The sequence below is a fragment of the Meriones unguiculatus genome, chromosome 8 (genome assembly GCF_030254825.1).
Source record: "Meriones unguiculatus strain TT.TT164.6M chromosome 8, Bangor_MerUng_6.1, whole genome shotgun sequence".
Lineage (NCBI taxonomy): Eukaryota > Metazoa > Chordata > Mammalia > Rodentia > Muridae > Meriones > Meriones unguiculatus.
Window position 1 is genome coordinate 13,528,933 of NC_083356.1, and position 12,601 is coordinate 13,541,533.

General features: G+C 53.0%; 1 protein-coding gene across 1 annotated transcript; it reads right to left on the reverse strand.

The window, feature by feature from the left end:
* Positions 1–5,625: 5,625 nt before the first annotated feature.
* Positions 5,626–12,529, reverse strand: Creld2 (cysteine rich with EGF like domains 2). The gene is made up of 10 exons (XM_021638995.2): positions 12,294–12,529; positions 12,120–12,202; positions 11,588–11,698; positions 11,032–11,123; positions 10,104–10,280; positions 9,027–9,122; positions 8,449–8,532; positions 7,604–7,699; positions 7,011–7,151; positions 5,626–5,926 (listed from the first exon to the last, which is right to left on the reverse strand). The coding sequence occupies exons 1-10, from the start codon at positions 12,423–12,425 to the stop codon at positions 5,877–5,879; spliced, it is 1,062 nt and encodes a 353-aa protein (XP_021494670.1). The 5' UTR covers positions 12,426–12,529; the 3' UTR covers positions 5,626–5,876.
* Between the last annotated feature and the right edge of the window lie 72 nt (positions 12,530–12,601).

A 12,601-nucleotide genomic window follows, 5' to 3' on the forward strand; every position in this document is an offset into this window, starting at 1 on the left:
ATACTTTTCTATGTTAGGACAGCCAAGGAGACAGACTACAAGGCTGCAGACACCGGAAGAGAAGCAGGCATCTTGCTCCCCCAGGGGGCTAGAGAACATACTATGTAGCCCACCCCAAGAAAAGAGAAGAAGCCATGGAGGAGTGCTGATGGAAGCTGTCACAGAGAGCTGTGACAATGACGTGAATGGTGCAGGCGGCTTGCTTTTGGCTGTCAGTAGTTGGAATGCGGCTGGCTGTTTGAGAAGCAGGTTGGCATGGGGCCAAAGGCCCAGCTAAGGTGAACAGAACACCATGTTCCTGGGGATAGATGGGCAGTCAACCAGAGAGCTTAGCCTGCAGGGCAGAAGAAAGCAAGGATGCATGACCGAAGGCCAGGACAGCCACTGGTAACGTTGTGACCCATTGCTCAGTTTCCAGATTCAAACCCCCCTCCCCCCAAGGAAGCTGGCTCCCTAACATTATTACAAGTCCCACCTAAAGGGCCGAGGACATTGACTTGGGGGACTGTACAGAGAGAGGGAGGCATTTAGCACGTAAAGAACCAGCCCTGTCCTGACACTGATGTCCTGAGGTGCCCTTCTGGCTACCCTAGTGTGGAACTGTAGCCACATCCCACCTGCCAATGGTGCGTCTGCACCCCTAGACACCCGGCAACACTTTCCCAGACCCAGAACAGAGCAGGGCACCAGCATGGATTCTGTCCTTGGTCACTCCAAGAAAGGCTGTCAGGGACACAATTTAAAGACCCAAAGGGACACAAGGGTGGTGCTTTCACAGCAGCTCCATTCATCCCACTAGTGCGTCTCCTACCGAGGCGCCTAGCAGGGGTGGTGGGGAGTAGATGTCGCAAGAGCTATCTGAGTAGGAGCCAGAGGTGGCATCTTTGCCACAGCAGGGCTCTCCGGCTCCAGGCTTGCATGGCCCTTGCAGGCACACATGCTTCACCACCTTGTTTAGCAGAGGATCCATACGCACTTGTGTTTGTGACATGTCATGGTTGTATGTACGTGCTTTTGCCCAAGGCTACAGTAACTCTGCTGTGATCAAGAGTGGCAAGGCCTGGTGGGCCCGGGAGGCTGGAGTAAGAGAACTCCAAAGCGGGTCTCTCAGCTGCAGCCTGTGCCCGCCTCTGGATGACACACACCTTGGGGAGTGTGGTGGGTGATCAAGTGGTGAGTCGGGGGTTCTACACTTGGGAAATCTTTAGCCCCATGCCAGGGACATGAAAGGGTAGTATTGACTAGAGAGCTCCCCCCCCCCCAGTGAGCCACATATAAGTGGCTTCCGCTGCCTTCCACAGACTGCCATCTGACTCCAGACTGAAAGGCTGGGTAGGAAATACAGGGTTCACGGCTGAGTGCCTGTGGTGGGCCTGTCACAGAAACTGTCAGGCTGCTGGGCCAGGCCGTTCACCCCCAGTGAGGGACTGTGTCTGCTGAGTTGGAGATAAAACAGCTGACCACAGACTATTCTGTGACCATGTTTTTAGACTCACCGCTAGCCCGATTCTTTCACGCCCTGTTATCAGGTCATCAAACCCAGGGACAGTGATCACCGCTGGGTGGTATGGTGCTTCTGGGATGGCAGGATACAGAGCTTGCCACATGCATGGACACTCACCAACCCACATGCCTTTGCTTGAGCCTGGACTCACACCATGGCCTGCTGGGAGCGTCTGTCACCGGCTATCATGGATCAGGGATGTCACCATGGTGTGTGGACACAAAGAGACCGTCAGCAATCGTGTGGCAGGTTAAGGAAAGAATTAGTGCTTTGTGGTGACTCTGGTCATTCGCTTGAACGGAGAAAGAAATGGACTCACAGACATGTGGTCTGTTTGGCTGGGTGGGTGCTGAGAGGAGAAAGATGGACATACCAGAGAGAAGGGGTCTGGTGTGGGACAGATGGAAGGACTAGGGTGTAGACACAGGGTCTGACAATGAAATCCCACCCAGCCTCCAAAGGATGAACCTGGAGATTATTCACCATGGAAGCACAGCCATGACTGTGAAGGTGGTGAAACTTAGCACGGAAGTAGGATTGTTGACAAATGCCAACCTTGGGTATGGCATGGTCATTCCCATCTTGAAATTGGAGCGGGTCTTGACTGTCTGCTTGAGACCCTCACAAGAGGAAGACTTTTAGCATTCCCTCATGGAGTGAGTTGTGGAAGGGTCTTCAGCTTTTTATTGAGATCTAGGCACTCCCTCCCTCCTGCCGTGGCTTCATGTGGTTTTTCAGTGGAATATTTAAAGACTATCTAGACTATATAGGAATATAAGACTATATAGGAGCTTAACGTCTAAGTAACAGGGAGGCTCCAGAAGATTCTATCTCTTTGGCTTTCAGGCTTCAGTCACCATGCTAAGGTGGGGGATTTGGGGTGATATAGCTGTCTTAGAGAGTCACCTATGCCTCTGTAATTATGTCCCTGTAATTAACTCTTTACCAATAAACTCATTGCTTGGCAAGCTGGGCTTGGATGGTATTGGCTTCTGCCAGGGCTGACCTTTTGGGGGTGAGGTTTATTCATGCGTCTCCAGGAATCAGCGACATGCAGCTAGCACAGAAGATGTTTTGGACAGTCGGGTAGACAGAATGACTTAGCTGGGTGACACCCGCCGCCCTGTCAGTGTCTGGGCTGTCACAACGAGCACACGGATGGAGGAAGGGCTGTGCTGGTTTAAGCAGAAGCTATGCCCTCGCTGGACAGCCAGGCTGCCCCAGTGTCCAGGGGTGCATCCGGGACACTGGCTGCTACCCTGTGGTGGCAGGAGGTTTATTCTCAGCCAGCAGCCCATGTGTGCAGTGTAGCTCTCCTCTCCCCAGAGATCTTGGCTGGGATTCAGGCTGCCCGGCCAGATGCTCCTGTCAGCATTTCTCCTCTGCTGTGGATGCCTGGAACCAGCCATTGTGTGATGTTGTGTGTGTGTGTGTGTGTGTGTGTGTGTGTGTGTGTGTGCGTGCAAGTGTGCACATGCTGTAGTGCTATGCACCCAGAGTATAGACAACAGCTCTGGACCCACCCACTCCAGGCAGTCACTTTTGTCACTCAGCTGGGACACAGTATCCAGACATTGTACCCAATTGCGCCACAGTGGCTGCATACTGATAACCACTGCCTTGAAGAATGGCTTATCCTCCAGCATTCCCAGAAGGCCACACTGAGCTATACTTTTCTACAAAGTCAGTCTTGGAAAGAACTACTAGCCGAGTCCATAAGTTTCCGCTATGCATGCTAAAGGCAGGAGAAGGTCATGCCCGGCAAGGCTCCAGACCTGGGTGTATGCTAAGACCCAAAGACCCTGCTGGATCCAGAAAGGGTGAGATCCTTTTGAGCCTACAGACATACATGTGCACATGTGTGTATGTGGCAGAGGTGATTGGGCCAGAAAGCCAGCACAGGCCCCAGCTCAATGCCCCGGAGACTGTTGGACAGGAGAGGGTGTCATGGTGGGTGCTCTGAGGGAAGACAGCTGTGAGCAGAAGTACCCAGATTAGATGAGGGAACACAAGACTTCAGGCCACAGGTCAAGCATGAAGCCAAGATTTTTTTTTCCCCTTTCCATCCAATTTTGAAGATGCTCTCCAACAAACACTGGTGGGAGAGTAGGGCAAGGGCTTGCCAGGCTCCTGCCTTACTCCAGCCTGAAGTTGTAGGGCAGGGTCGCTGTAGTCAGGTCTGGCCCAACCCAGACACAGCATGGGACAGGCTGGGACATGGCCTTTGTACCCTGGAGTGTGAAGGTAGGCCTGGCTAGTGCAGGTCCACAGCGCCATCTGCCGGCCATGCGTCAGGCAGAACTGAAGTGGTTACTGCAAGCCATCCATCCTTCTGTAATTAAGGAGGAGAGCAACTCTGTCATTGGACATGGTGTCTGCTGGGAACCTGGGTATATAAGTTCCTTAGGTTCTCTGCCCCAACCCAGAAGGCAGAGTGCTGGCACAGGGGTGCCTACATTCAAACCCCAGGGTCCATGTTGCTGATCTCCAGCTTGTGAACTTCTGGCCACTGTGGTCAGGGACTCCACCTGTTCTATTTGCCTGCCAGATGGGGTCCTACTAGAGCCTGTCCACCTCTCTTGTCAAGTGATACCTGTCTAGTCCCCTCCTCCATCAAACAATGGACCTTCTGTATTGCAATATGGCCCTAGTTTCCTCCATCAGAAACATTTAAAGAGGAAAAAGCAAGCAGCCACCCTAGCCTGAAAAGAGATGCCAAGTCATCAAGTTGGTGAAATCCGTTCCAGGGCGCATCCAAGCAGCAGGAATACCTGGCCCAAGGCCACAACACCCGCAGGCCCCCACACCCAGGCCTTCTGTACCTGCAGCACCATCCATGGGAAGAGGTGTGCCCGGGTGACCCACTGGCCAGTGCCGCTTAGGGATCACTCTGCTCTCAGAGGATGGCTGGCTGTGGAGTCCGCCTTCGGTTACCTGAGAGCTGGCTGTGGAACAAACCCTGGCGAAGCAGCAGGGAAACCGGCCTGCACATCCAGGTCTGCGAGCGGCCTGTCGACCAGGTCAGTGTCCTGATGTGAACTCCCTATCCCAGTTGGATCAGAACAGCATCCAGCAGACAGAGCCAGGCAGGTAGGATGGAAGAGACGCCAAGCTGAAGCCTCAGCCTGCCAGAGACTCCATTCTAGTGTCCAGGTAGGAGCTGACCGTGGAGATGCCCAGCTGGCACAGTGACAGTTGTGGCATGGGTCTAACAGGTGTCCATTCCCTTCACATGTCTGCACAGGACTCCAGGGACACATGCAGGTCACAGCTTAGGGAGCACAGCAGGAAAGGGAGTGGAGTGGCGAGGCCAGACCAGGGGCGGGGGGACCTCCTCAAGAACCATGAGGTCCTAAAATCCCTAAAGAGCTGCAGCAGAAGGGCACCATGCTGGCAAGGCCAGGGCTCCTCCAGGGACCACAGACAACCCAGATCCTAATTTAAAATTGTCTTCATGCCCAGATGAACAGTCTGTCCAGCTCAGCTCCTGAAGCTGGTGTCTTCCTCTGTGAACGCTGTTGTCAACACTGCCATTGCAGGCTTACATGCTGAGTCCTTACATGCTTCCTGTTACTGAAACAATCAACTTCAACAGAGGAAAGGCTATGCCGGCTCAGTTTGGGGGTTCCAGTGCACGTTCACCTGGCCCCATTGCTTTGGCATGTGGTGAACCAGTGGTAGATTCGGGAGCATCATGGGAGATGACCATAGACAAGATTCCCTCATGGTCAAGAAAGGAAGAGCAAGCCAGGATCCCAACACCTCTCCCATGGAAGGCATGCCACCTCCCACTGGGCCCCACCTCCCAGACACTACGTAGCAGGAACCAGGCCTTTAGAAAATATCTCCAGCAGCCCCTAATGCTACACGTTACACAGTTTGCTTGCCTGAGGCAGATAGACCACGAGTCAGGGCAGGACAGGAGCCCTCCCCCAAGCCCCGTCCTCTACCACACTGGGCACATGCCCGGACAAGTTGCCAGGTGCCCTCCAAGGTCAGTAGATTCTGAGTCCCCATGGGAAGACACAGGTTCCCATCCATCTCCCAGCTCTGGCAGGACAGGTGCAATCTGAACAGTGTTGAGGGTCCACATTCTCAATGAAACAAACCAATACGTGCTGTTCCTGGTGACCTTCAATGATCAATTTTATTATAAAGAACAGTATCAAAATATACAAATCTGCTTAAGAACCACCAAGAAATGCAGCTTTTTAAAGGGCCAAGTGAATATCAGCTATTTCAGGGTAGACGGCTTCTCCCTCCGGAATCTTCCTGGAGAAATGGGGTTGATGTCCATGGACCACATTTTCTATAGATGATATCCTCTCAATAACTTAAAAGGGTGAGTCTGGCTTCGGAGCCCGGATGCCTGTCACAAATCTTCATGGAAGGGCGGCTGTGTGGGGCTTTCCCCTGCAACTTCTGTCAGAAGACATGCGGGGCACTGAGTGAGTACCCAGGGCTGAAGTGCCTTGAGGATGGGTGGGATGGATGGCAGCTGGCGGTACAGGTGCTGGTGTCCCAACACTCACTGGTTGGCTCACACCCCAGGAATAGCACCCTGGCTCCCTCCTGACCTAGCAGCTTTCTAAGGACAGCTCAGGGTGAGCCTCAGCACCCACTGTGGTGCCTAGGCAGGTACTTCAGAGCCTCGAGCAGAGGACAACAGTGTGTGGTGGAGGGCAGGCACTGACAGCAGGCAATCCTGTCCTCTGGCTGCCAAGTCCCTCTTATCCTTGGTAACTCACTGACTGCAACATGCCTAGGTGCAGATGCACAACAGTTTACCCTGATCAGAATGAGCTTCTGGGAAACTCCTGTCACTCTTAGCCTTTCTGACCACTGCCTGTTCTCACTTTCTACAACTCCTGTAGTTCTGTCAGATCAAACTGTCTCTCTCAAGGACAGAGGCTGACATTCTGGCTAGCACTATAAATGTGGCTTGATTTAGAAATAGGTTATTTTGCAGGTAATTAGTCATCAGGGTGGGACCCGATCCAGGATAACTTGTGGAGTCTTTATGAAACAGGAAGCTTGGACACATAGAGACCACGAAAGGACAAAAAACATTCTGGAAGGACTCTGACAGACCCTACTTCACAGCCTCAGAGATAGCCACAGACTCTGACCTTGGGCTGGGGTTGCACAACTCCATATTTTTCTTTTGGGAATCCTGGAGGGGCTGGTGCCTCAATGAGGCTGTTGCACTCAGCTCTTCTTCCCCCTCAGTGGGGCATCACACTTTCTTTTCCTCTCTTTCTCCACAGCAGACCCTATCTGAAGCCACTAACTGAATCCTCCCCTGTACTGGCATCTCTAGGCTCCTACTGAACACTCCTCCTCCTCTGTGACCCTGGGTGTGCACTGTGCAAACATTTCACCTGTCTTCTGTGTTGTCCAATGGAGCAACTCTGTGTTAATTTCTTACTTGGCAGTTTTCAAGTGTCTAGCTAGTCCCAGCCCTAGGCAGGGCAGGCCATACTGTTCCTCGCCTTCCGCCACTCACCGCTTTCTGCTGTCTGTACACAAGCATCTTCTGTCTCCTCAAAGCCTTCTGGACACACGCAGACAAAGCTCCCTGGAATATTGTAGCAGTTTTCATTTTTCCTCTTACATGCTTTTTCTTCTAGTGAGCATTCATCTATATCTGAAATAAAATTACTGCATTTCAATAAATGATTGCACGCACACATACCGCAGATTATGAAAACTGCGCATTCACAATTATCAATGAAAGCAATGGGATTATAAATGTCCATCAGATACAGATGTGAAGATCAAGAAGGCGTTCAGAGGAGAGCTTCCTGGGTCTCAGAGGCCTGGCCTCAACTGGCAGAGCAGAGATATCTCAGCAGTGAGGATGGGAAGCCCAGTGCCCCGGGCATTGCCCAAGAGAGTGGAGATGACAGCCAAGTCCCCTGGGAGCTGATGGTGACAAAGGGGCTCAGGTAAGCATGGCTCCAACGGGCACCATGATATTGTCTGTGCAGGGACAGACCCCAGGGGAAGCATCGGTCAGAGGTTGTGGGTCCCCACCCACAAGGCAAGTGATGTGCTCCTTCTAGAAAGTTCATGTTCTCCAGAAGACAGCTCACTCACCTTCACACTGTCCACTCTGCTTGGTGTAGCCAGAGATACACTCTTTACAGTTGGCTGGGCCTTTTCCTGTACAGCCCACACAGGTAGAATCACATTCTAGAGACAAGGAGGAAAGACATCAGACTACTTCCACTATAGTAAGGCAGGGCAAGAATAGCACACCATAGAACAGACCCTAGTGACACTGAGGAACTTAAAACAAAGCCACCTCAATCCCGGTGACAATTTGTTTCCCTAACCAAGACCTCACTAAGAACAGCCAAGCGTAGACTGCAGGCTTTATAGGCCTAGTGTCTCATTTCCCTGAGAGGACACTGTAGCCTGCTTGTACTACCCAGTACTACTGTAGACACCAGGTGGCAACCTCATCCCTGCTGCTCTCTGACTTGCGTAAGACCCGAAAATACAACCTTGACTGGCAAATTTGGAAAGCAAAAGAGTGTGGACAATTTGGGTGTGGTGGTGCACGCCTTTAATCCAGCACTTAGGAAGAGGAGGCAGAGGAATCTCTGAGAGTCTGAGGCCGGCGTGGTCTACATAGTGAGATCCAGGACAGCCAGGACTACACAGAAAGGTCCTGTTTAAGAGTGTGAAAAGTTTTCCCTATAAGAGAAAGGACTGGTGTGATTTAAATGAAGGAGCCTAAACAGCAGCATGGTCCAAGATTCCTGTGATGGACGAAACATTTGCTGCATCGAGATGTGCTGTTTTTCTGCAGTATGTCTACTGATGATGTTGCCACTTTCAAGTGTCTGAAGCCGACCACACAGAGGCCATTCTAGTCACACAAGTTGAAGAAGGGAGGGAAGCCCACAGAGGATGACAGGCCCCGACACTCTGGTCACCTTCACACGTGTACGAGCCGTTGACGTTCTCACAGTACTGGGCATCGCTGCAGGGAGGGGTCTCTGCGGCACACTCATCCACGTCTGGAACAAAAAAGTCTGTGAGCAGAGCCACAAGTTCAACCCATCCCTTCCTTCACCACCACCTCCCCCAAGGCCTGAAACCAGCTGGGGCTGAGCTCTGAATCTGCCTAAGGCCAAGCAGCTGCTGAGGGGTGAAACCAAAACTAGGACTGACAAGAGGGAGGAAGGGAGGCAGTGGCACCTGGGGCTACAGAAGATCAAGCCAGTGCCAGCTCCACTGATGGCCCCAGTACGGGGTTGGCAGCATCAAAGGGGGAAAGGCACAGCAATAGCAGGGCCATGGCAGGGCCACGTGCCCTGGTGCTGTGATGCTACCAGTTGTGGTGGGGACACCTGCTTAATCTAGATCTGAGTCCTTCTCAAAACCCACATGCAGGCCAGGCTTTCCTTTCAGAGCCCCGAGAGGGCAGAGACGAAAGGCATCAGACGGGAGTCAGACCTCACTGGGGGTCTCTCCTGCATGGAACCTTTCCCCGCCCACCCAGTGTCCTCACCAACACAGGCATCCTCCACACGTGCCCAGCCCACTTCGCACTTGATACAGTCTTTGTTGGTCGGACCTGAGCATGTCTTGCAAGACTCATCACAGACTGGAAAGCAAAGGCTGTGTTAGGAGGGCCCTTCTGGGAACAGGGTCCTATCGTCTCCCACACAGCGGGAAGGTTCCTTTAGGAATAGGGGTTTAAGATTGGCAGGAAAATGACAAAAAGTGATGAAAACAAGAAAATAAGCAGCCATTAATTCTGGGCAAGTTGTCACCATATGCAGCAGGCCTCTAGTCAATAACAAGGTACTGCTGACTACTTCCTTCATGGATTCATAAAACACCAAGTGTGTGAACTAAACCAAGGGTGCTGTCATGTGCAGGCAGCAACCACAGGGGCCGAGAAGGCTGGCAAGGCCTGTGCTCCCCTGACTGATTTGACAGGTAGAGCTGACCTAAGTCTCAGGAAGAACCTGCCCAGGTAACCTTGACAAGCCAGGTGACAACAAAGGAGCTATTGGGGCCAGTGCTCAGGAGCAGCCCCCAAGAGTCCTGGTTTCTATGTGCAGCTGGGTCTTGCGGGCCCGGAAAGTTCTAGTTCCCTCTGAGTTGTTCGACTGACTGCAGACACGTCCCAGCCTCTGTATCTTGCCTCCTCACTCCAAGAACACCTGGCAGGAAGCTGAAGGACCTGTCCATCCTTTAGGGACAGCCATAGGCTTTGAGCAAGCCTTTCATCAGTACATTTCAGGTGATCACATGGAATATGGCCCACTACTAAGTGCTAGGTCAAAAACAAACAAACAAACAAACAAACAAACAAACAACAGGTATAGGCAAGGCAAACGCTGTCACATAGGCACTGAACCTCCCAGAAAGGCTTCAAGAAGCAAGCACCCTTTCCTTCTGGGGTACTTTATCGATACTTCAAAAAGGCCACACCGCTAGGCCTCCTGCACTGCTCTGGACACCTGGGGCTAGGGGGTCAAGAGCCACTCTGTTCCCAGCCAAGCAGCTTCGGCAGAGGACTGCTCCCCATGGCCTCACCGTCAACCGAGCTGCCTAGACTACGGGTGCTGCTGCTTACCAGAGCAGATGCTGTGGGTCTCGTTCCTCAGCACGCTGAAATAGCCGTCCATGCAGTCGATACACAGTGGTCCCTTGTAGCCTACATGACACTGGCAGGACCCGTCACCCTCTCTGCTGCCATCTCCACTGCAGTAGCCATTACCGCTGCAAGGTCTTTCGGACCCACCCTGGCATGCTTGGAAGACATAAATCTTTGTTAGGCGCAATCCCTAGAGATCGACTGTGTCTTTCTCACATGCGGAGAAGCGCAACCTAATGTCCATTGGGATTTTTAATAAACTAAACCCGGCACCATTCCTGCCAGGGGGGAAACGGGCCTGAAAGCTGAAGGAAAGGGCTAGAGACAGACCCTGACTTCCTGAAACCTGCAGGATCAACACTGTAACGCCTGTGGGGAGCCAGCTAAGGGACAACGTGTTATGTGCTTGGAAGAGAAATCTGGTGTTGTATTCAACGTACAGGCAGGGAGAGACAAGCAGGAGGCGGCTCAGCCTCCGGGCATGCCTGAAACTGAAACTTCTGCCACCTGACCCAGCCCGAGCAACATGACTGGCTCCAGTCTCCAGGCTCACCTCATAGAAACCCCAGGGCCAGCTAAGCAGGCCCACCACCTGCAACTCCTCTCAACTTGTCTCTCCTGAAATACAGATGAGTTCCTGAGTCTGTGATCCCTACTCTAAAAACACATTAGGACTAGAAGCTCTACACAGCAAGGGAGAGAGAAGTGAGCAGTGATGCAGGAGCCTACATTCCAGGTTCACAGCCCTAGAGTAAGGGTGGATAGCTACCCAATTGAGGAGAGAGGCAGGGACACCAACTTCATAGAAAGATGGCATAGTGCGAGTGCCCTGTGCTTTTAAACACAGGGGAGTCAGAGAGGAAGAACAGGAAAAATGGAGAGTTGGGATTCCCCAAGGAAAACGTACCATGACAGTCTGGCCCATAGGTGCCCGGGAGACAGCAAGCTTTCAGTGTGTGTACACAAAACCATTCAAATAGGTTAGGATAGTCCTTCTTCCTGAGGATTTAGAAATGGTCATTAAATCCCATGAAATACTGGGCTGGGGGGCATGCAAGGCTCAGTGGTGGAATACACACAAGAACACCATGAGGGGATGTCTGAAGCCTTCGACAGTTTCAAGCCCTGAATATATGCTATGAGTGTGTTTACAAACATAGCGATGGGGAGGTTTAATTTATAAATCAGGCAGTAGGAGATCCATGACAAAATAGCAAAACACTGCAACGAGGCTCATCCCTGGAGTCTTCACTTCCTGTCTTCAGGCTGAAGTACCTGGAGGTAGGAGGCACTGTACAAGCCCTCAAAGCTATGTGGTGGGAGAAGCAAGAACGAGCGAGCTTCCTGACTCTTTAAGAGCTGTGCTCTAGTAAGAGACAACTGCGCGCAGGGGTAGAATGGGACAGGGAGGTACGGCATGGGAAGAGACTGCAAAGCCACAGATCAGAGCACAGGGCACTCACAGTGTCATCCACCAGGCCTCCAGCTGCTCCTCCTGCTCCTCCAAGACTTGGTTGCACTCAAAGTCGCTGCTGTCACACAGGCCCTCCAGGATCTCCAGAAGCCGGATCTCACTGAAACACAGCCCATCAGCACCCCAAAGCACCGGTAAAACCTCCACAACCATGGGCAGGGTTAGTCATTGAGGGGAGGCTAATCCTGGGTTATGCAGGAGACCCCCAAAGCTGGTTAGGTGCTTCATCACTACAGGATGAGGAGAGCTTACTCCATCAGCCAGGGAAGCTAGAAGTCTCTAGGAGAGCTGGCAGCTCCAGTTTGTGTTCTCAAAAAGCCTCCCTCTGTGGTGTGTGTGTACGCGTGAAAAAGTCTTTCAGTGTGTCTACGTACGAGCAGAAGTGGCTGTAGGGAGTGCTGAAACCACAGGCCAGCGAGTGGCCAGAGGCAGAGATGAACAATGACAAGGTATCCACCATCTAAGGGGTTTTTCCGTGTGCCGGTGGCCGTGGCCGCCAATCCGCGCAGTTGGGCACCCACCTAAATTCGTACTTGGACAGAGACTTCTCCTCCCACGCTGTGTTGCCGCCGCCGAAATTCTTTCTGGCCGTGTTGGCCATCCCCTGTGGAGGAGGTGGCACCGGCTCGGTGGTCCGCAGTGAACCCCGCCAGCCCCCGCCCGGCCCCGCTGCCCCGGGCTCGCCGCCCGCCCACCTGCTTGAACTTGTCCACAAGCGTCCGGCACTTATGGCACATGGTTGGCTTCCGGGAAGCTACAGTCCCGGGCGGCGGCAGCAGCAGCAGCAGCAGTAGCAGCCCAAATGCGGCTGCGAGTGGCAGGTGCATGGCGGGCGGGTTGCCGGCGACCGGCGGAGAACAGCAGCGGAGTCTCGGCCTCCGCCCACCGGCCCGCGCGCCAGCCGTTCCCTGGGCTACTTGACTGCGTCGCCGAGGCCCCGCCCATCTCTCACCCTGCGCGACGCCATTGGCTAGAGGAACTCGCCCTTGCCTGATGTGGACCA